We start from the raw sequence: 26,092 nt of genomic DNA, 5'->3' as shown, positions 1-26,092 counted from the left end.
GATCTTTAGCGTCTTCATTGTAGTCGTAGTTAGGCGCATAGCATTGAATGACGTTCATTGTAATGCCCTCTTTCTTTGTTTTGAATGAGGCTTTGATGATCCTTGGTCCATGAGATTCCCATCCTATAAGTGCATTTTGTGCTTGTTTGGACAGCATCAATGCAACTCCTTGTGTATGTGGGGCATTTTCTTCATGATGGCCGGAGTATAGCAGAAGCTCCTCTGAAGCTATTTGTTGTTGTCCAACCTGCGTCCAATGTGTTTCACTTACCCCAGGCACCTCCAGGTTGTATCTCCTCATTTCTGCAGCAATTTGGAAGACATTGTACGAGTATTCCATGTACCTAAATAAATGGTTGCTCTAGTTGTCAGTAGGGGCATCGGCCTCGTAACTTCCGAAGGAACTCGGCTTTCATCATGAGGCGTCGTAGTTCTTCTAAATGAAGACCTTTTGATTCCCAGGACAGAGTATAAAAGGTTCGAATAGTTTTTTCTGGTTAGCGTTTTTTTAGCGAGTTAGTTTTCTACGGGGTGGGGACGCTAACCCCATGCCCAATTCTCCTCCTTTATCCGGGCTTAGGACCGGCAGTAGCCTCCGGAGGGACTCCAGGCGGAGTTAAACTCATCCATTAGATTACTAATAAAGGTTTAATTTATAGCTCATTTCGTATTTAAGGATGAAATCTGATCGGTTTCTGTTGGTACATGTGCATCTTGTTACAAGTTATTTAGAATATTTGGATTATGACTAACAATCGAATCCTTGACTGAAGCTTCGTTCTATTGCAGACTTTCCAGATGGATATGCTTTCATCTCAAATTGTTTCATAAACCCTTTACAAATGAACAGTAGGTAACGTTGTGTCAGAGGTAGATCAAATTATGGATAGCTTCTGTAAATCATTTATGGACTATAATATATATACTTATAAATTAACTATTAAGTAACTAGATTATATATATCATTATAAACTTTCATTTTACTTATGGGCTACTATTGTACAATTTACTACTCTTAAGTTGTCCCCAATCTTTTATTTACAGCATCTCACACTCACGGCCACGTTTTTGGTCTTATCTTGTATAATAATTATTTTCTATTTTGTGATATGATGCGGTCTGATTTGCTTGTATATAAACTGGTATGTCTGAATTCATATTGTTGAAGCTGAGATTGTGTTCTGGACTCAAACGGATAGGGTGAGATTAGAGGAACTAATAAGGACTCTGAGTTGACTCTATGTTACTCGTACTGGTTAATGAATCATTGGTTTGGTGGTGTCAAAATCGTACAAGTCGGTGTTCTGATTGGCGATTTAGTCACCTTTTATCTGACAGGACTTACGAGATAACAGGTAAAAGACCGTCATACTTAACAGTTTTAGTGGAATGTTTTTTAAATATGATTCTTAATATCTCATATGGTTTCCCATTAAACTGAAACTTCTGCATTACATAAGTTTCATTCACCTATTTTATTCATAATATTAACAACAAACGATTAATCGCAACTGTAGCTAGAAAAATAATCTATGTATCATTTTCTCCTAATTAGATTAAAAACACAAAATAATATACTTCTAGGAAAGAATAACTTATGAAACAACTCCCCCATTATATGCATAATTACCAATCATAGTCTCTCACTCACTTATTCGCTCTCATTCCATCTCCACCTCTGTCTCAGATGGAGTGGAGAGAAAGTGGAAATTTGATAAATATTTTCTTTCTCCTTATAGTTGTTGATGCCACTTCTCTACGGGAGTTACAGTTAATCAAAATAAAACTATTCTTGTACACCATATCCCTTTTTATCCTAATGTTTAGCAAATGCATTTGTAACTTATAATTAGTAAAGTGCTAAATACTAATTAGCTTTATAATTTACTGCAGATTCTTTTTTGTGACAATCATATGGTACTGACACTACCTGTTAAGATAAACGGAAAAACGTTACTGAGTTTAGCACGTGAAATGCAAACAATTTAAAAGTGAACACGTTAAATTCATAGCTACGTTAGATTTATATCATTATCTCTCTAAGTATTTCATATTTCCGATTGCCACAATATTTGATTTCATGCTGAAATTATGTCAATGTATGTTTCGACGACGCTATAGCTTGAGATGAGTGGGGTAAATAACAAGTCTGTTTCAAGAATTTACAAATCTTCCCAGTAAGATTTTAAAAGAAAAGATACTGAAAACAGTTAACAATTAAAACTATTAACTAACTTGAATATTTGTGAGCTCTAGTTTACATAAAAGTTAATGATTTATGCTTTACGGACAATGAACCCGCTGTTGATACGGTTTCCTTGGAATCTTCATAAGAGTATTATTTCATTTCATGTCGCTCTTGAGTTGACTTATCAGAAGTTCGAATTGAGGTTAATCATCACAGACTGAAATCATTAAAAGAACTACAGAATACCTGGGAGTATTGGACACTAAATTCCTTAGTAGTGTACATACACATGGAACCCTAGAAATTTACATCTTGTTATATCTACTAAACCTCTTGGCTAAAAAGCTATATTCCATAGTATTAATTGTTTACTATCTCATTACTGACTTGATTTTGACTCTGCAGATTAGAGCTCCTTACAAGTTGCCAACCATCTATTTAGACATAACTATGTGACATTATTTATTTTCCATAAAATGAATAAATTAATTAAATTTTACACTACATTAAAATGTGTTTTTGTTTTAAATAAACATACCCGTTTATTTTTGTTTATCACGATTTTCGCACAATATGATGTAAAAATTTGCATTTTTGTCGTTGTTGTTGTTGCTGGGAAAACAAAGTATTCCATTATCAATAATGCATATCATTTGAGTACTTAGATCATCTGATACACTGTTTGTTTGTATACACCTGCTGTTTATTGTAAATCATTAAAACAAAAACAAAAAAACAATTAACACCATTCATTGTAAATACTTAAACAATTACACTTTTAAATTCACTTAGCGTTGTTTGCTTATATCTTCCCTTTGTTGTTTACATATTTGTCTTTGCACCTGTCCAATTAACAAGTATAAATTTTATTTCTTTCTATAACTTGAATTATGTTTACTGACAACAGTTTCAATTTTGCACAAAATACTCTGTTATCTAATATCATTAGTAGTAATAATTAAGGAATGTATGATTTATGAATTTTACTATTGTTATAATTTATTTTAATAATTATTTACAATAGTTTCTTTCATCTGATTTTTTATATTCAGGATAAAGTTCTGATCAATCTTTGTTGGGATACTTACATACTCAAAGGATTGTATCTGTATTAGTTTAATTTGTAAGATCATCAGTATAATTTAACTCGGAATATAATCATGAATATCTAGTCCTATTCGGAACATATTAAATGAGTGTACATAAAAAACAAAAACCTGTCCTGAACATCAGCCATCAGATTATGCAAAATCGTATATGGACACACTTGCTGATGAAGTAAATGGCCTTCGTGACTAATTAACTTATTGGAAATGTTTTTAACATCTGAGGTGATAGGTAGTAAGTTTGAGTCTCATTGTGAACATTGTCGCTGAAATGCGGGTACATTCAGCCAATGAGTCACAAGTAGTTTCAGATCGAAGTCCTGAATTGGAATGTTAGCTGCAATCCAAGAAAATTTACATCTTCTTTATCTATGACTTAGATAAGATTAATAAAACTACAGTTTTTGACTAATTCTAGACAATTTAACTAGTCCAGGATAGATTTTCCGAAAGTCGCCGAATTTAGAACCATCGATGTACATTTCATTCTATTTCAGAGTCGTTAACTGATTATATTTGCTTTCTGTTATTATGCAAATTTCAAAATAACGTCACCTAAAAAAACCTGGTAATCCCTAAAATATAAAAGTCAAGTTTATTTAAGTTGATGTTAAATATCTACTAAACATACTGAATGACTATAGAGTTATTTGTTGAATTTAAAAACTTGCTCAATTCTATTTATTTTCAGTCTTTGGGAAATTGATAATCTCTGCAAGATTTGAATCTGCTCCGCCAATCTTCATATTCACAGAAGTTACTTAGACATACAAAAACGTACTCGAATTTAATAAATGTAACTTTCTGATTCACTACTATTTTATGAGTAATGTTCCAAAATACCAGTATATGGTTGTGGAGATTGTTGAGTTTCAATAGATAACATGAATGGATGAATGTTAGACCGCCAATGGAAACCTGGGAGCACTGGACAGCGGTTTCGTCCTAGTATGGGACTCCTCAGCAGCGCACACCCAAAATCCGACATGAAGGACTCGAACCCAGAACCTCGAGGGTTAGCGCTTAACTTTTAGACCACTAAGCCGGTATCCGATGGTGTTAATGTCTAACTTCAAACCAATCCACGATATTGCGCTACCGTCTACCATTGTATTAAATGAGTAACTACTTCACAACAGACACAATTGAACTCCAATACCCTATACTGATAATTATTACGTGCTCACTAGTGACTGGCTTCAAGTTAAGTTTCCTGGAGTTCTAGTTAAAAGCCGTGACCAGTAGTATTTAATTTTTGTTAACATTTGCAGCACAATTTATACTCGTAATAAGGTAACTGAATTGAATCCCTAATCTAACTTGTCGTACGTTGTTTCTTCCAGATTAATTAGGACTAAGATGATTCAACCGCTACAAAATGTATGAAAAGCTTATTACCTGATTACTGGGGTAATTTCTGAGGTCTCTACTTTCCATCAGCTTAAATTATATTCAAGTGATTAGTGTAGATGTGAATTAGCAATGTTTAGGATATTTTGCTCACAGGTTTTAAAATCCTGTTTAAGAAAACTTTGAGCTTCGCATTGTATCATTAGTAGATGCAGTGAAGTGGACAATTATTTTGTTAGCGGTGATATCAGTCTGCATTTCGTTATTGGTTGTGTCTGTTGCCTTAGTCTCATGGGCAACTTCACTGAATTTTTCCGTAACGATATTTCAATTATTCTATCAAGTGTTCTCCAGTACTTTCTAGCTGAATTTCTTCAGTTAGAACTTTTGACAACGGTTTCTATCCACATAACGAAGTGGTTAACCCTTTTAAGAATTTGATGCAATTTATCACGACTGAAAATCAAACTTCTATATAGTAATGACTTTAGCAAACATAGAGTCACGGTATTGATTAGTGTATATTTTTTCCGAAGTTTAGTTAAATTAGACTTTAACCTTCATTAACTGTTTTATCTGTAAAACGCACTGAAAATTGTTTAGCTAGTTTATTTTTGTGTATTGGTCCTTAGAAGCGAGGATTCGCCGTGACAGATGCGATCGTCCCAAGATGTGGAGAATAAAGATTACATCATAATTGTCAAAATAATTCCAGATAAATGTAAAACCAAATATTAAAGTAAAGTGTAAATAAATGTGCAACTAATTTTTAATACTGAATGATACATGGAATAAATTCATCAGTTTGTACATTACATTTTCTATGAAAAATAAATATATAAGTTATTTGGATCAACTCTTACTCCCTTGAGTAATCTTTATATAAAATCAATTCCAAAGCTGTGCTTATCGAATTATCGAAATTCGATGTACAATATGTTTCTTACAAATGACGTCTGTTTAATGAAAGTAATTTAAACATCAACACTGTTGGATGTCAACTAAGTGGCTTAGAGGTTAAACGTTTGGGCGCGAGACCTATAGGTCTGGGGTTCGAATCACGTGAGGTAGGATCGTGGGTGCACACTGTAGAGGAGTTCCACAATTGGACAAAACGGCCGAGATGACTTATAACATACATAACATGCATAAAAATGTTTATGCACACATTTATTATATACAATGAAATGTAGATTATTTTGCTTGTTTTGTATTTAACAACATGTGTTTGTATACTGATTTTATTTCAACAATAAATTAACAATATAAAAATGAATTAATGATAAGCGAAACTCATTGTAAATAACGCCTGTTCAAATCGGCGGGCGGTAACACCAGTTACGGAGGGAACTATAAAAAGAGGGTAAATTCTTTGTTTATTTTAAAAAAATACAATAAAGTTGCTTTTTCACTACTGCGATAATTGTGTATATGTGTATTAATTAATTTTTAAAATGTTTATATATTTTGTAAGCATTTAACCATGAATAAAATGAGAGTAAAGAACAAAGTATAGATTTAAATATCTTTGTCCCACAATAGGACAAAACGGATGTCCAGTACTTCTGGGTTTTCCATGGTGGTCTAGCTTCAATTGGTTCAAAATTTCAACTATTGAAATATCTTTGTATTAATAAATATGTTTGATGTAGAAAATATGTTTAAATTTGAAAAAAAATTCTATGAATACAAGCAAGAATATTTTTATAAAATGTAGATTACACTAACTAGGCTTATTACTTCTACATTTTAACTGTTAAGAACATAAACTATGTCTTCTATCACTGACAAAATATGTAAGATAGAATAAAAGTTTTTCTATATTGTTTAAGTGGTAAATGATTAGAGATAAGTGGGATACTAATAATTTATTTGGTTATTTGAAGGAAAGGGAATAAATTTTGTTGGTGTTTACAGTTGATTAGTTTGATATTTAAAACATGATTCATATTGTAGACAAGTGGCTTCACTTAAAAAGTGTTTTTTTCTAATTCATATTTATGTTAAATGTTTGTAGTAGGTAAATAGAAAGTTTTTAATATAGGAAATATTCTAAGACGTTTTTCTATTGAAATTCGCTTCAAAACGCGAAAATTGACAGATTCTTTTTCAGGATATTAGAATTCAAGCCTTTTGGAAGTTTTCTCAAAGTGTTGCCGTCAAGCTATATCAGAGATAAATGCCTTTAGGTGAAAATCTAAAATGTATATTACTCGATCTGTGATTTTCAACAGAGTTCTAAGTGATGATCAAATCCTACCGGTACATGTTGCGTTGCAGTAACTAATATTATGAATTTCGCATCAACTGGAACCTAAATCCATTCAGTGAAATCAGTTTTTGACAACTAACCAAATAAAATCAATGATGGTGATGGAAAACTTTCAAAACACCGTCCGTTCTCCAGTTTCCTGGTGAAAAAAACCAAATGTTTTCATTCAACAGCAAAGTATGAATACCGAGCCAAGTACAGAAGACAAATATTAGCTTTTTATTCATTCTAATCTTTTCATACTTTATATGGCTAAGGGTTCAGTCTAGACATATCAGAAACAACTGATAAAACAGATCATGATTATTTGAGAATAAAGTAACAGTTTGAGTTATTCTATGACTGTAATTAACTCCAAGCAGAAACTCTAGGAATTCTTTGAAGAAGCTCCGATTAGTGGAGTACAACTTTGTCATCTATGAGACAATTATCACTCAATATTATAAACCAGCTAAACATATTACCATACATCACTGAACGTCAAATTAGTGTTCTGAATTGCAAGTGAAGGTACTATGTTCAGTGTTTAGTGTTGTTGTGTATGAGCACTAATTAAGTCTCTAATATTGGGATGAAACAACTGTTCATCGCTTCACAGCACTTAGTATTTATTTATCTCAAGTTGAGACGCGGTATAAACTACAAATAGAACAATTTCCTGAGACGTTCCATATTAACACTATTTGTACTAATTAACTAGTATATTTAAAAATGTTTGCAGCAACATCTAGTTATTGTAAATTATTATTATATGTTATTATATATTTTATTATATATTTTCGAGGTCGATTGTTTTACTCTTTAATGTTCGTTTACCTAACAGCTTGCATTATCATTTTGCCTTTAGCAAACAGTCATCATTCACCGTATAATTCATTTCTTTTGTAGTAAGAACAATGGCTTAGGGGTCAAAGCATTCGACTTCAAACCACAAAGTCTCAGGTTCGATTCCCCCTCTTCATACTTCTATTTGACCAGATGAGTAATATTATGAACCCCTTACACTTAAAGTGTTTCTCACACCCAATTAATTTCAACTTTGAAATTTTTCATTCACGTTGACGTTTGATGGAAATACTTACAACACTCTGATGACTATTAACCAAGGAATTTCGAATAATTAAATCAACTATTTTTTAAAATTAAAAAATACGTTAAACATCCAATGTTATCAATGCTGGTGCAGATAAACAGTTATTCTCATCTGTCAACTGAATTTTTAATATCACAGGATATTTGACCGATTCTGACAGATTAATTATTGACTTGGTAACATTCACACTTGATATACGCTTCATTTCAATTCCATTAATTGACAACTATGGTCAAAAGAAAGAACAATTAGAAATCCTACAATGAAATGCTATGTTAATTATCAAACGTAACATTTAGATTTAAGAACAACTCTGTAAATTAATATTATCCTAGCAAACTTGTAGAGCAACTAGAAGTGAAATCCGTCATTAGTGTATGGTAACACTTTGGGCTCTTTAAGAGTATGTATTTGCATCCAGTTGTTGATTTTCTACTGGAACTAAAACCTAGTACTCATCGCATTAAACCATAACGTGTTGTCGATTTGCATGAACTAAAATAATTAGAGAATGATATCCAAGACATATTAGCTAGTAACCGAATAATATATATAAATAGGCGTGTTGATTTTCATCAGCAACCTCTAAATGAAAACAAAATTTTGTTCTTTAGTTCTTCAAATAAGAAAAACAAACGTATTATTAATGCAGAGTATTTGTAGAGAATTTCCATAGTTTAAATTACGGACTGATTTTAGCTATACTACCGTTGAAAGCCTGGAAGCACCAGACTGTCGAATTTTCCTAGTATGAAACTCAGCAGTGCACATCCACGACTCCATGTCCAAGAATGAAATCTAGAACCTCCGGCCTCACGACAAACCTCCAGAGTATTGAGATGGCTTCCAACAGTTCGTGATTTCAACAATAAAAACTTCGCAATCTCAACAAATACCTTTAAATTAATGATAATCATGTGATTTCAAGTGACCACTGAACTACGTCGCCTCCAACTGAACTTATGTAAACATTATGCACGTGCAGTCATTTGTTACTGACTGTTTATTAATATCAGTAGGTATTTTATTATTTCATGTCTTTTATTAACACTTACAACATATCCAGTAATAGCAGAAAATGTTGTCTCCTCAGAATCTATTGACTCTGGTTTATCCCATGATATTAACCATGTATTATCCAACGTAACCAAAGTTGCTTTAAGATTTCTTGGGCCATATTTAACTTGTGAATTAAGCACTGATGCTATTGTATTGATTGAGAGTTGTTCATTAGTTTCTGTATACTTAAAATAAAAAACAGTTCTCATCATTTTCCAAATTTAAGTAACGTGCAAAGTCAACTACTTTTCAAACCAATTTAATCATGTTATCATTTATTATATTATCTCTAAATGATATAATTATTTTAATTGTACAATTAAAGCTTCAGTTGTAGTTTACAAAACAGTCAACTCATGTTGTAGAGCATATTTGAAATTTAACTATAAGAGTTATTCAGAAGAGGGGTGATAATCAGTATTTATCTAGCGGAGCGATTCGAAGTAGTCGACATGAAACCCTGCCTAGCCTAAGTTTCGTGTTGTTTAACGCTCGTTAGCAATGCCTACCTGTTATCTAAAGGAAACATGCTCCCTGGAGAATTCGACCACATGTCGCAAAACTTAACAGTTCAAGATGTTACTAGTGAGATATCAGGGCCACGGCTGACTTTCTATACGATTTTGATTGAGTAGTGACCAATATCATATATATACCAAGTTCTTCCAGATACTGATTGAGTTCTATCAATAAAACCAGCCAAGGAGCATCATTCATCTCACGATTGCACGTACCCTTTGCCGACGAGTACCAACTAACATGACACCAATATTCAGGGTTTCTTGTCAACTGCCTCTTGTGACTGAATACATATATCTTCTTTTTTGAAATTCAAATATTATCTTTGCAGCGGCAATTTATTAATGACTTTAACCAGAGTCATACTCTTGACGAATCAGCAACACTCTAGAATACCTCAAGGTGCTATTTTGCAGATTCATCATCAAACTATTCACTCATACTTACCAACATTCTGAACTATGAAGTTCGTTGTCCTTATCTCTTTCTAATGATTCACTGAACTATGTGAAACGTCTTTAATCTAATGACCGTCCTCAGCTAATGAGAATATCTGTAGAGTGATAAATCTAATGTTTTTGGCAAACTATGTTTTCTCTTTTTGCACTGCCCAAAAATTATTAGACAATAAATTTCCACAACTTTTTTCCAATATTTAAAAGATACGTTATCTAATGATAAAATTAATTTATCATAAAATAACTGGTGATGTGTCCTTCAATAAGTAAATACGTTAACCGTTTCATATTATTAACAAGTAACAGTATAGAAGTGTAGAGATAGCTGCGTTTTAAATAAGATCATGAAACAATCATTGGTGGACCGTCATTAGAAACCTAGAAGAACCTGATGGCAGTTTCACCGTGGTAAGAGACCCCTCAGCAATGCACATCCACAATCCTGCATGCGGATTTCGATTCCAGGACCCCTGGTTTCGAGCGCGAACACTTAGCCTCTAGACCATTGAGCCGGCATCCAGTGGTGTGAATGTTTGATTTCAACCAATCCACGATACTGCGCAACCATCTTTCACCGTTGGATTTATCACCACTCGATAAGTCTAGAAACCAAATAAAAATTGAGGTGGTACCGACTTTTATTAGTAGTAAGCTAACTCAATAGAGCATATGTTAGTAGTCCGACCAGACACACAGTGAGAGGATATGTAGTGTGCTTAGAATATCCACGCAATGTTTACTGGAGTAATGTATTATTGATTTGCTGTGTTGACAACTGATAAGAGAAAGGATAAAGATTGGTAACGGATATGCAATTAATCACCCATTTATGGGCGAATGTATAATTAATTCACTGACTGAATTACAGTAAGGGGTAGAGGGAATTACACTCACCATCTTTTGACCCTATTCTATTTGTGTCTGACATAACAGGTTATGTGTATACAATAGTTGTGAAGTTAGGGTGCTTATGAGGCAAATAGGAGATCAATAACTCAAGTGTTCAGAGTGTAAGGAAAATCAGGTTTTTATTAAGTTTTTGACTATCACATCATCAAAAATAAAATCTGCATAGACTTACACAGTCTTTCAAACTGAATGATTAGTGACTTTATCATACAGTTGGTTAGTGTAACAGATAGAATTATTTCTGAATTAAAGGTTTCTGATTTTGTTCATCAATATCAAAAATGACATCGAAGTGGAAGTGTCCGGTTATCTAGAATATTTCATTTGTTATTGAGTTTCTTTAAACGGAGCACGTGAATTTGAACTGACACTATACTTGAACTAAAATTGTGTTCCAGTATATTTTAATAAATATCTAATGCGTATTACATGAAGACTGAGGAATTAACAAATTATTTAGTAATTAATCACCAATTAATTTATGTAAACTATGTCGACGAAGTATCAGGTGTTGATTTAAAATATCATCAGTGTTCGTTTACAAAAATACCATTTCCCAAACTGACAAATTCATACGGTTTTAACAGGTTATCATCAACGAATACACAGTAGAATAAAAAGCAAATTGGAGAAATGAACTAATATTAAGTTTTATTAGTTTTATCCCTTACGGAATTTGAATACTTTTTTAAGTACTAATGAATAATACATAATGGGGTTAGGTACGTGTTCGTGATTTTTTTCAATGTTCGATCTGTATATAGTATTGAGGATTTTCGTGCATTTTCAGTTAATTAAATAGATGTATGCTGCATGTAAGGGCATAATTTTCACTAATGATTTCACTTCAACCACTAACATTCACCTTATTTGCTTTTCCATCCGATTAGTTGGAATGCGCTACAGCGACTTATTCATGATAGACATCTGAATGACTTTAGATGATTGAAAAGAAATCCTTAATAAAAATGGTGCTTTTATTTAGAGTACAAACGCAATAAATGAAAGAGAAAAATACTTAGAGATGGCGGATGTTTCACTTTTGTTGAACTTTGAGAAAAGAATTTTTATCTTCACACCACTTAAACTATTTGCCTAAATTTCATAATAATTACGTTTAAAATCCATATAGACTGGTTGTTTGGATATTCCAATTGGTCTTTAGGACTGCAAATGATCAGTCTCCTCTGACATACGTGCATCCTGTGTGCATTATCGATCAATATATATGAAATAAAACCCATCTAGTTGCACAAGCTAGTAGCTATATGGACTAATATAACAGTTAAATGGGTACGTGATGGTAGTTGGAGCGAACGTAGTGCAAGTCAACTCAAAAATGCAGATACACTCATCTGACGAGCATCAACCTGGACAAAAAGTATGTCCTGGATTCCACTGCTAGCTACCACCCATCTCTGCTTACATTTAAAACGTTTTTACATTTGAATATTTGTGATCGTTGAAATATAATAGAAACATCGAATGTATTTTACAGTTTAAACCAATAAATTATCTAAGAAAGACAAACCAGTAAACAATAACATAGGTGTTCCACCATGGTGTGAGACTCTCCGACAGTACGCACTTACAATCATATCAGAGATCAGACCCATGACATTCATGCACCTCTTTGACACCTTAATCTTTGGTCCACTGAGTTGATAAGCAATGGTTTATATTTCTTCAGTTACTTCATCAAATACCTTTGTTGACAAACTATATTAAATAATGAATCTCATCACTGGAATTATGCTATGATTCATAAAAATGAATAATTTTCAACTTTTTGTTCATAAACAATTTCTAATTACTTTATCACTAAATAATTTAAGATAACTATTATTCTGTGACCGAGTATCCTCCTGATTTTCAGTATCATCTGACATAGTTCGTTGTTGAACTGGAAATTGTCCTTGTCTTTTTCGTTGAGGATGATTACAATGATGATGAAATGGGTCGTCTAGTAAAGATTCACCTTCCGTTGAAGTAATGTTTTCAGTAAATTTATTGAGCATCAACTGTTCACTTAGATAAAATACAAGTGTTTGTACTTGAGCAATCTACATAATTTTAAATGAGTAAAATGGATGGAGAAAATATTTCGAATGACATTTAATAAATGAATTAATGAAAGAACACAAATAGAATATATATATAAACAAATATTAATTTCAAGGGGTATTTCATACACCGACTGATTATTATTTTGAAAATATCTTTCAAATGAGTTGCTTTACAAGTATTGTATACCAGGTTTACGAAAGTGCTATAGGTGGATAACTCCCGTCACACGACACGGCTGAACACCACGGGTCACTTCACTCGAAATTCGGAAGGTACCTCTTGGACGGGTGTTTTTTCTGTGCATAAGATTCCTGTATATTACTGGTCATAAATGTATTGTAGGTTTGCCTGTAATCAAGGAACTATTGTTATATTCACAAGAGGAATTATTTAATGGTGTGTTCTTTACAGCTGTTCTACTCCTTTTAATTATTTTTACATTAGTAAATCAAAAATGAACTGGATTCGTTCATTCATTTATTTGATACTTTTTCTAAAATTCTTTCAAAGAGTACCTGACGAAAGCGAAATGGTTGTATTCATTACTTCAAAGTTGTCAATGAGAGACTAGCTTTGATTGGTCAATTATCAATGGTATCTGAACATTAATAAAGACACATATTCAACCAGTTGACATTTTCTAAGATTTGTCTGCGTGCATTGCTATAAGCTTTTATCATACTTTCAAATGTCAAATAACGAGTTGATCTTAGCTGAACCAACTGCCTGGAAGCAGTAGGCGGGTGATTCATTCACGTATGAGTTTCCTCAGCTGTGTTCATTTACTGCCACCTATTCGAGAATAAAACTCAGGACCTTTGATCTCTCGTTCAAACATTTAATCTACAGACCATTGAACAAAAATTCCGACTATGTACATCACTAACTTCAGTCAATTCACGATTTAATAGACTGAATATTGTAAATATATACCTTATGTAAAAGAACATTCTGCAACATTGATTGTGACAACAGTTCAAACGGCCAAAAACAAGTGATGATATAATGAGTAAACGCTGATAGGAATAAAATTGGTAAAGCTCAGCGAATAAAATTAGATTACCAATGTGGAAGACAATCGAAATTAAAGCACAATGATGTAATAAATGCAAGATAGAGTTAAATAAAGGTTTTAAGATGCAATGAAGGAATATTTTTCGTCAAGGCAAAGAATGATTAATAAACATCTCCTTTTGAACACATAAATCAGTTTCTGATGTCGGAGAACAACGGCTTCAGCAAACTTCAGAAGACTGGAGTTTGGCTGCTTACTGATTACCTTGAATGATTGCAGGGTATCGACCCGATTTCCTGTATCAAGGAGATGTTTGGTGATTGCACTGTTTAGAGACTTGGAGTCTTGTTCTGAGGCTTGTTGGAACATGTTCGAAAAATCTAAGATATGGCCTCCTTTCTGTTCGGCCAATGTAGCTGCTTTGGCAGATACACGTAATTCTATAAACTTAGGTGGCGGTAATATGTAATAATTGCTTGTCGTTCTTTGATCAGGTTATTGAACATGTTGTTTCAAACAGAAATAATAGTTTGGCTGATAGGTAACTTTTATATAATGCAGTGTTAAGACTCCTGTTGATTGTGCTTGCGTGTTGTGAAAAGCTGACGAGAACTAAACCAAATTAAATGAATTCATGCTATTCTGCTAGAATCTTTGTTCTTATTCCCTTCAAAATGATAAAGGGAACTATGTGTATGAAATTTCTCAAATAATGGTGATTTGTTAATTGAATAACTGAGTTGTGAGCCTTTACTTATAAAGAATTATAAAACAAAATCCAAGACAAAACAACTATTAATGGTTATCGTGATTTTATCATTTGCCCGAATGAATTTAGTCTAGAATGCAAGTTACCATCAAATGGGAACATTTTCCACAAAAACTCTATTCTTATATTTTATTACAATCCTTAGGTTGTATTTTTCATTCACAAGGATCGTCAATCAAGTATATTCACTAATAAAGAAACTTAATTCCAAATAAACTTACGTCTTTCTGTTGTTCTAAAATAATATTCTCCCTCTTTAAATTGTTCATTTTTAAATTATCTTCCATATTCATATCTAATGTATCCGTACTCACTGATTTAACTTGTCGGAGTGAAATAGGATTTTGTATTCTGTGTATGTGGAAATAGTTATAAAACCGATAGCTGACCAATTATGGATTAGTTATTTGTATAGATTGATTACAGTGAATAAACATTTTTTTAAATCTCATAAACATTATTTGTTTATTGAAAACTAAATGTTCCTGAAGTTATTATGGTTACAAAAGTACGTATTTAGCACAAAATTAATCCAGTTATTCCATTTAACGTTTATTCATTTAGAAAGGTAAGATCTCACAGTTACTGTTGGGGAAATCCAGTAAACACCTCGAAAAATGCCAAAAAATGTTCTGAAAACGCTGAGAAGCATCTTACTCAATCAGCATTCAATAGACGTTTTGCCAGAAACATCTAGAAAGTGAAAAGTTACATGTCGCGTTTCTGATTGGATGATTACCTATAATGCTGCTATATTTCAGAAATTTTCGGAAACCCATAGCCATCCTAAATACTATGATTACCCTAGATTTTCTGTACATAAACGAACCTTTGAAGTTTCTTTCATATTTCGCGCCTTTTCTCTTGTGTTCATGTCGCTGTGCAGATTTAGCTAGGGGGTTACCATAAGAGCTTATGAATCCGAAACTATGCTTCAATTAGAAGAATTATTAGTTATAGTTGTGTATTATAGTGTGAAAAAAAGACAGTTAGATGTTGAAGAAAACCATTTATTATTTATTGATGCAGTCTCTTCAAATATCAAAGTATATAAGTCCCAATCGATCAAAAACTTACAGTCAGTTAGCTGTTCATTAGTTACTTCATTTTATGGAAAAATCGTCTCAGTTAATTACATAATTAAGGTGATAAATGTGGATACGATGTGGTCTGAATTTTTATTCCTATAATCACGTCTCATGGGAAAAAAACTGAGAAAATATTGGTATTTGTGAACACTTATCTGACCTCCTGTTGTTCAAATTAGAAATTTTGCAGGCGGGGTTATTTCCAGTGCCCACTAATTGTGTGAAATATTTTTACGTACATAATTGATTTTTGCGTTATTGGTAAAATAAACAATATAAAAGAAAGTGAATGTTTTTTTACAAATGAATTCCATGAGATTTTCTTGAGATTTCATTAACTAGCAATATATGTGGCATATATGATATGCCTGACACTCTAGAAAAGAGAAATTAAACTATTAAGCGTTTAGCTATGTAATGTTAATGGTTATAAAAATAGCCTCCTGACATAAGGGGCATATATAGGTCATATGTTTTTTAATACAATATGCTTCGGAAATTTTGTTGATTTGTTGATAACCGTTGTTTAAACTAGGCATTTAATTTTGCGAATATTTGCCTAGTCGTAACAGGTAGAAATTCAACAAACTTCCACAAGAGATAAACTGGTAAGACTGATATCTATTTGAACTAACAATTATTGCAACACTAATAATACTCTGACATTCAACTTGATGCTATTCACCAAGTTTATATATAGTCAGTTAACGGTGTATAATCTAACTTCTACTCTGATTTGTATATTTAAGTATTTTACCCAAATCGGTATGTCAGATTCCTGATAAAACAGTATCTTAATGCAATGCACATCATGTCATTTAATGACTGATTTTCTCTATTAAAGAAGAAAATAAGCGAATAGCACTACTGAAGAGTCTAGGCTTCGTACAATAAGCAAAAGTTCACTTAATATTAGTGAGAAGTGAAGCAATAAACTCACTAGCGGACTTAACATAGTTGATGTTATTGCATCTATAATTCATGCTACTATAAAAAGTATAATGACAGATTATAGTTACTTGATAGAGGTAAAATCTAGATTAAATATCATTTAACCTAGGATATTTCATAATTAATCCATGTATAATAATACGTTTTTAGTATCATAAAATAAAACATACTTCTAAACTTAACATACGAAACAAATAATCTACATACTATTATTGTCTCATAATAGAAATTGCGATGTAACGACAAATCTAAATTAGCCGGTATCATTGTTAAATGTTAACAATAAATAATAATTAACATTGAATATTTAATAGAATATTCAAATATAACTTGATCGAAATGGGATGAGAAAACTTGAAAATTACAACTAGTTTACAATGTATATGTAGCTAGTATTATGTGAATAAATTACGTTATAGGTACTTATAAAGACATCACCACTGAGACATTATACTATATTAAATTGATGCCAATATAAAACAGTAATGGAAATGAATTAATAAACTCTTTATGAATACTTCAGGTAGGTAAGTAATTTCGAAAATTCATATATTATGCTCAGATTGTTTTTGTGTCGTTTCCTCATGAATCAAAATGAGGAAACGCTATTATTGTACTAGCAAATTTCCTATTTAGTCCGTTATATAAAACAACAAAAGAAACCACATATAACAATAAAATCAAAGTCAAAATAATTGTTTGTTTGTTTATTTGTCTACTTATTACAATGAAATAACGATATGTATTTTTGGACGTACGCAATTTAATAAAAATATTGTTGTCGTTGTTTTCTCATCGAAGCAAAATTTAGTTTGTAAATCATGCACTAATTGAATTCATGTACATGCGATAGATTTTTCAATTATCATCCTTTCTGGATTGTTTTTTTTAGCAATAATTTGATAACTTTGCCATGTAGGGTTATTAACTAAAAGTTAAACGTTCATGCGTGGAACCAAAGGTCATAAGTTCGTTTCCTAAGTTTAGGGCTATGAATATGGATAAATGAGGAGTCCCTAACAAGAACTATTATTAGACTATTATTAGATCTCTAGCTAAGATCAGTTTAAACTATAAAGCTTCTACAGTTTCTACAAGTCCTTTTCCAGTAATATTTACTACGGTTAGAAACGAAGCTAAGGAATTAAAATTATCCAAACTCACAGTGTTTTACAGGTTTCTAATCATAAACTGACCTTGGTAATATCACTGTTTAAAACCATCCTGCACTGAGCACCTACTTCTTTTAGTCTAGGATTCCTAAACAGAGCACACACCCAACCCCACTACAAGGGGCGAACCCAGAAACTTCAATCTCTTGCATAAACGCCTAACTTTCAAACCACTGAAGTGGCATCCACTGGTGTACATATCTGATTTCAATCAGTTCGTGATACAGTGCTATCATTTTCCTTTGCAAAGGATGGTTAACTGCTTAAAATCTGATATGGTTGATGACTGTTCACACCTTCTCTCTAGAACTCCAGGAATAAAATCTTGATGCTAGATGCTAACAAGAACCAATCCACGATAGAAAGAAACAAAGTTATATATCTAGATGGAAGAGTCATCATTAAATATTGAAGTAAGAATACTAGACCTTGACAAATAGTATATATACCACCGAAATGAAGGGACCCTATTACAACTAATATCTAACATATAGTGATACTTTTATGTTTATCAGTACCCAAAAAGACGAAATTGCAATAAAAAATTGCTCAGACTTCATCTTAAATGTTCAGGTTATCGTAAATATCCAGACAGCCACCGGCTTAAAGGGAAAGTTGCCATTTATGAGTAGTGTTGATGTCATGTTTCTCTTTTAGTATCGTCAAGTATTGATTGAATTTTATCGATCAAGCTACAAAGCAGTTACCAATCCAAGTGCTTAACACTTAATTAAAGTACTATCTTCTTTATGTTCAGATAAGTGAAAAAAGAATTTGTAGAATTAATATTTTGTTATATCTCTGAGTGTAATTTCAGTTTATACACATCTCTTATAATGGTTTGATCTAAGTATCATTGCAACTGGTGTTTTTATAAGTGGATTCAGTGATTATTAAACTTATACTACATATTGGTAACACAGTTCACAAGAACTGTATTCCTTTATAGAAAATTCGTTAAGGCAAGAAAAACACATCAAATACTTCGTTTTGTGTCACCCTCATATTGAGACATTTAAAAAGTATTTAAATTTCTAATTGATGATAGATTTATGTAAAGCATATTTACTGGGAAAATGGTGTTTTTCATGTTTTCTGAAGTGGAATCATTGTCATCAACGCAACAATAAACCAATATGTCAAATTTTGAATGGATTTAAACTGTATTTTCAGATTACTTGTGTTAATTCTCACTAACACTGATTACCTCGGACAAAAAAGTAACCTAGAAGGGTCTCAAATATGGAACTCATCAGTTGAGAGCTCATCACGAGATATCTAGTTTTAGTGTTAGCGTTAAGTAGATATTAGTAACAAAAAACATAACAGAAACCTTTATCTACAATTAAACCCAAAAAATATATAGTGTTACTTTATGGAAACATATCGCTAAATGAATCAGTATTTTCTTAAGTTTTGAAATTAAAATTAATCCAATGCAAGAATGATTCTTGCATTGGATTAATTTTAATTTGGTTATTTATTCTCTGAAGAAGTGATTTACACTAAGTCACGAAACGTCAGAAAATCTAATTTTCTACTCATTGGGATATTACAAATATATTATTTTTATTTATAACAATCAACCCAATGCTCAATTTATTCGAAATTATCAAATCAAACCTTGGTGATGATCCCATATACTACTTAAAATTAGTTAGTAGTTTGAGTTCTGTTTCGTCATTATTGTGGTCAGTATATGCCACTGATAGCTGCGACGAACTGCTTAACCTCTTATATTCAAGTTTCATCTTACCATTCTTCGTGAAGCACTAGTAATTTTATTCTGATTACCTGATCTGTTTCCCAGGTGTACCGTTCTTTGGAACTCCTGGTCAAAACTTACTTTACCTACATTAGTCGTTGATATTTCAACTTTTCATGGAAATGTTCTACTTTTAATATGTGAGTGAATGTTGAGGTTTCATGCCTAGTTACCTTTGTAAAGATACAAAATTTTTCGGAGTCGTTTTGATGGTCCACTTCCTGCTTGAATGCAATCCAACCGTTGTAGATTCACGATGTCTACGTTGTTTTCAAGAATAGTGACATATTTCCAGCCATGGTTTCTAGATTCTATGCTGTACAGGGTCAGCAGCGTAGATATTACTGCTTAAAATTACCAACACTGTAATAATACGCAGAAAATCTGATAATCATTTGTAATCATCTAACGTTAACTGGCGCAAAGTTTAATATAGCTTATTTGGAACGCATCTTTTACACGAACAAGATTTGGAATTAAAAATTCACATTATGTTTTCACAAAAAGGTCATTATCACTTACGACTCCTTGGATGATTTCACAATTTCCAAGTGTCCACATGATTTAGGCAACATAAGATATGTTTCATCCCCTTCCTCATGCATTGTTTGTCTCACCGGTTTCGTTCTGTGAACAATCAATTGTGGATGTGCTTCATTTCTTTTAATTGACGGCGGTCGAACATATCTTCTCATTTCCCTCGGAGTACTGATTATCTTGAATAAAATTTGGTAAAATTAGTAACCCTAATGTAACTAATGGATTTCAGCTGAGATCGTCTTGGACATAAATGGTTTTCTAATAATTGATATCACTTGTGGAATTGTTGAATATTGGGAAACGCTGGTTGGATATTTTGTATTAGTATAAGACAATTCATTTTTTCTGGTTAACGTTTTTTAGCGAGTTAGTTTTCTACGGGATGGGCTCGCTAACCCCATGCCCAACCCTCCTCCTTTATCCGAGCTTGAGACCGGCAGGAGCCCCTGGAGGGACTCCAGGCGGAGTCTGGGCAACATCATTGATGAACAGGGTGGATCTGATGCAGATGTGAAGGCGCGGATCGGCAAAGCAATAGCAGCATATTTACAACTGAGGAACATCTGGAACTCAAAGCAACTGTCAACCAACACCAAGGTCAGGATTTTCAATGCAAATGTCAAGACAGTTAAACTGTTTGGGGCAGAAACCTAGAGAACTATGAAAGCCATCATCCAGAAAATACAGGTGTTTATTAACAGTTGTCTACGCGAAATACTTCAGATCCATTGGCTGGACGCTATTAGCAACAACGTACTGTGGGAGAGAACAAACCAGATTCCAGCGGAGGAGGAAATCAGAAAGAAGCGCTGGAAGTGGATAGGACACACATTGAAGAAAGCACCCAACTGCGTCACAAGACAAGCCCTCACATGGAATCCTCAAGGCCAAAGGAAAAGAGGAAGACCAAAGAACACATTACGCCGGGAAACGGAAATAGACATGAAAAAAATGAACGAGAATTGGATGGAACTGGAAAAGCAGGCGCAGGACAGAGTGGGATGGAGAATGCCGGTCGGCAGCCTATGATCCATTAGGAGTAACAGGCGTAAGTAAGTAAGTAAGTAAGTAAGTAAGTAAGTAAGTAAGTAAGTAAGTAAGTAAAGTAAGTAGTAAGTAAGTAAGTGAGTGAGTGAGTGAGTGAGTGAGTGGTGAGTGAGTGAGTGAGTGAGTGAGTGAGAGTGAGTGAGTGAGAGTGAGTGAGTGGGTGAGTGAGTGAGTGAGTGAGTGAGGTGAGTGAGTGAGTGAGTGAGTGAGTGAGTGAGTGAGGTGAGTAAGAGTGAGTGAGTGAGTGAGTGAGTGAGTGAGTAGTGAGTGAGTGAGTGAGTGAGTGAGTGAGTGAGTGAGTGAGTGAGTGAGTGAGTGTGAGTGAGTGAGTGAGTGAGTGAGGTGAGTGAGTGAGTGAGTGAGTGAGGTGAGTGAGTGGAGTGAGTGAGTGAGTGAGTGAGTGAGTGAAGTGGTGAGTGAGTGAGTGAGTGAGTGAGTGAGTGAGTGAGTGAGTGAGTGAGTGAGTGAGTGAGTGAGTGAGTGAGTGAGTGAGTGAGTGAGTGAGTGAGTGGTAAGTGTAAGTAGTAAGTAAGTAAGTAAGTAAGTAAGTAAGTAAGTAAGTAAGTAAGTAAGTAAGTAAGTAAGTAAGTAAGTAAGTAAGTAAGTAAGTAAGTAAGTAAATAAGACAACTCATGAAAGTGTACACAAAATTGTTTCGGAAATCAAACGAGGAAGCCTCAACTACTTTGCCTTGCACATTAATTTTGGAACAGTAACTCGGTTTCCGATGGCTAACGATTTTAGTACCAGTCAATTCATAAAAATGTCTAGACATTGTGATTTCCCATTGACGATACTTATTTTATATAAACAGTAAAATGACATTTTACAAAAACATTTTCTCATAAACTCATAACTTGATAGTATATGTATCTAAGCATACATGCGTTTCAGTGACAGTATGCAAATTTATGTAGCCTGTACCATACGAGTTTGCTTAAAGGCTAATGGGGATGCCCGACTGTCTGAAACTGAGATTTGAAAGTGTAGCTCAATGGCTATCGATTAAGTGCTGTGCTAGTCGAGTTAGTCTGGCAGTAATCATTTGGAGCATAGAAAATCCTAAATGGTCAAGTAGTTTAACCAGAAGTCAACTATTTAAGTATATTTATTTAAGCATATAAATCATTTAGTGAGTGGATGATAATGATTAGTAGGTCACTGTACTTCTTTTTACCTATTTCAAAAATATTGTAGAACCTTAAGGAAAATAATATCACTCTATTTAATGCCTCATATCATTAGTCATCTACTCTTTGGCAATAAAGGACAATTTCTGTAAAGAAATTTGTTTTTAAGTCAAGTAACTAAGGAAAACAAATGTATCCACCTCTGTAAACTGTATAGTGTTAAAAAGTGAGCTTTTATATTCGTGGTAGTGTGAGTAGCTGTTGTGGTTGTTGTTGAACAAAAGAAGAAGACTCTACACAACTTAAAATATTGTCATACAATTTACCTTAGTAGTTTACTCTAAATTAACTACAGCTGAGTAATACTGTCTTATATTCAAAAGAAGTACTAAATACTTCAATGTGAGACCAATTCATATGACATGGCAAATATTTGATGAAAATTATACTGATGGCTCAACAATTCGATGTAAAATACTATCCGAATGTTTTAAGATAGAGAGCTGTGAAGGCTTCTTGGTCAATCTTGTATAGTGTCTTGGGCGTAAACTGAAAAGTAATCCTAAACAAAGGTGGAAAGACTATCCAGTGAGACATTTTTTAGTGTTTCTTCATCTAATATAAGTTGGTGGCGAAATCTTTATATTTTTGAAAACACATAGAAATAAATTGCTACCATTAATCAACTCACTTGTTTTAAGCTCTCAGAATATCCTTTCGTAACGATTCCATCACGTTGCTTTGGATATCTTTCACTGAAATTAGTTCGTTCATCAAGGTGATATGGTATAGATAGATAATTTTCAATATCGTCATATAAACTAAGCCTTACGAAATTAGACATTGAACTATTCATAACTGTTAATTCACCTACTGAGTACTTTACATAGTTTATACTGGGGTACGAAGAATTCTTACGCCATTTTACTGTCATTTAAAATGATTTATTTAAATAAATCAATAAACGATTTTACTTATAGTATGGGAAAACTGTTCAGAAACGGAATTGATTGGAGCATTTTTATTGGACATTGTACATGCCCTTAAAAGACCTTCATATAAATCGATTCAATGTCAAGGGAATGGTGCCAAAATTAAAACGAACTCTAAAATAAACTAAATGAAATTATAGAATACTTTTGCGGGTATTTACGAGTTAAATGAATATTAATAGTAGATAAGCGTCACCTGGATCTTGTAAATAGAATTCAGTTTCTTCAGCTCTGTTGTTATTTATTTTTTGGCGTTAATTAATTAAACTATTGTCTCCTAACTAAACTATTTGAAAGTTAATTATAATCGAACCCATGTATTACTTTATTGTAGTATTACAATTCAAATACCTGTGCAACAGGCCAAACCATTCACAAAATGAATATGAATAAGTTTTATACTCTGAACACTTTCAACATTGAATTCTCAACTTCTTCAAGGACTCTAACCTAGGACGTCGGAAGATCATATTAAATACAGGTAATAGGAGGATTTGTAGGATTATAGGCGATATTATAGCTGAAGACGTTTTTAGAGATGCTAAACGTAGTTGTAAATTTGATAATTTTCCATTCAAAAAAGAATTAGTATTTTGAGCTACTTTCTACTTTTTTCTTAGAAGTAAAGAGGTGTGGTGACTGGAAAACATAATGTCAGCATCTATTCTGGCTTCTAGTACAGTTACGTAAAAATTTTCGGAGACTTATTTAACTTTTTATTGGTTGATTTACTTAATTACTTACACCTGCATCAGATCCTCGTCGTTCATCGATGATGCTGTTCAGGTACACGTAAATTTCCACCTCTTACAGAGTTTCTCCATCAACTGTGGTTCGGTCGGTGTTCTCCGTGTTGTATTTGAGGATCTTGCTTTATCTCTTGTGTATGTTAAGGCCCACTGATGCAGATGCTGCTGTTACACTGACTATCTTGGCCTGCATTTGTTTATGTGTATGGGATAGAAGGGTCAGGTAATCTGCGAAGTCTAAATCGTCTAGTCGCATCCAAGCAGTTCATTTTATTCCGCACTTCCTGTCAGATGTGTATGTCTTCATGATTCAGTAAGCCAACAGAAGAGAAGGAGAAATGGGGGAGTAAGAAGACGGGTATGAAATTAATCATGGGTCATTATTTTACCAAGTTATCATGGTGTATTAAGAAGTGGTACCCAAGTTAGTAATAACAAATCATAAAAACTGTGTTTTTTTAAGTTGATTCCCCCATTATGTCTAGTTGTTTATTCAATGTCAGTTAATTTATTCACATATGGTTCAACAACGAGCATCAACAAATCTTTAATCTTATGATATGTTATCTCAAAATAGTAGTTTATTTCATAAATTCATCTCTTTAGATGTTAGAAACTTTTGATTGTACTAGGTTTATGCACGAACGTACCTAAAATGTAATGAAATTTAACCGGCAGTAGTAAAATCAATGCTACATATAAATTTATGGCATCTGTCATTACATTCGAAATATTATGAACTAACCTGGATAGATGTGACAAGCTAACTATATTTAAATGTTTGATTATATATACAACGAATTTGTAAAACTGATTGCTTTCTAAGGATTATTTAATTGATATAAACCTCGAGTATCGAATTCATGCATACCATTAGATTTTACTAGAGGTGATCCAACACAAAGCTTGTTTAAGACTAATTAAACATTATATAGTGATTACCAACACTTTTAAGTGGTTTTTTCGATATTTATCTAATCTCACCGATGAAATTTCAATCTGGCCACTTGTTCGCGTAACTTGACGTCACTATGGTGAAAAGTTAGGTGATTGGCGGTAGTCATCAAGAAACCCCGAACCTAGGTTTCGTGATAGTTGGTGTTTCATGGCAAGAAATGTTTGTAGATCCCACTGTCAGCATTAGTTTTCTCAAAATTGTAGTCATACTTTTTATTCAGTTGTCTATTAATACGAAATTTATATCACGAGCTTCTTGTCAAGTATGTTAAACAACCTAATATGAGCATTATTGCCGTTTGACAATAATTTCGTTTAGGTATTCAAATATCAGATATATCTAGTCGAGTCACTCCTACTTAGTTTAAATTCGCAGTTTAATTATAACTGTTATCATTTTAGAAAAATTGTGGAATCGCCAAATGTCATCATAATGAAAATGATAGTCTAAATTTTAATTAAAAATGACTCTAGAATGTATGTTGTCAAAAAAGTACGTACGAAGATATTTACTTATTTTTTAAAGATCAGTTGATTTAACTATAGTTTGACAAAGTTGACTAACTTTTTTTCTAGCCAACCACATGGTTCTAAGAAAAGAGTCTCTATGACGATCATTAAAAGAACGTATTTATTCTAAAGCTCTTTGGTAGATAAACGGACAGATCGATAATGGATAGATAGACAGATATTTGTAAGCTCTGAATTATTTCACATATTTATGAACATCATAAGCTATTTTAGAATTTTGTTACTTTTTTGTGGTATTTAGTGCGGATCTTCGAACTCAAGAAAAACGGCGTCTTCTTGCGTGTCATTAAATACCAATTATTGTTTATTGACAAATTGGCTCATGTACTGAGTTAGCTAAACTGGGAAAATCATTATCGATAGAA

At 32.9% G+C, this 26,092-nt stretch overlaps 1 protein-coding gene across 1 annotated transcript; it reads right to left on the bottom strand.

The window, feature by feature from the left end:
* Positions 1-8,070: 8,070 nt before the first annotated feature.
* On the bottom strand, positions 8,071-23,432 carry MS3_00004930 (uncharacterized protein; the record flags this gene model as incomplete). The annotated part of the gene is made up of 6 exons (XM_012945144.1): positions 8,071-8,235; positions 9,065-9,253; positions 12,769-13,017; positions 15,027-15,156; positions 20,304-20,497; positions 23,190-23,432. The coding sequence occupies 6 exons, from the start codon at positions 23,430-23,432 to the stop codon at positions 8,071-8,073; spliced, it is 1,170 nt and encodes a 389-aa protein (XP_012800598.1).
* Between the last annotated feature and the right edge of the window lie 2,660 nt (positions 23,433-26,092).

Source organism: Schistosoma haematobium, chromosome 3 (assembly GCF_000699445.3).
Source record: "Schistosoma haematobium chromosome 3, whole genome shotgun sequence".
NCBI lineage: Eukaryota > Metazoa > Platyhelminthes > Trematoda > Strigeidida > Schistosomatidae > Schistosoma > Schistosoma haematobium.
Note: the sequence above shows the minus strand (reverse complement) of the source record. Positions and strands in the feature narration are given on the sequence as shown.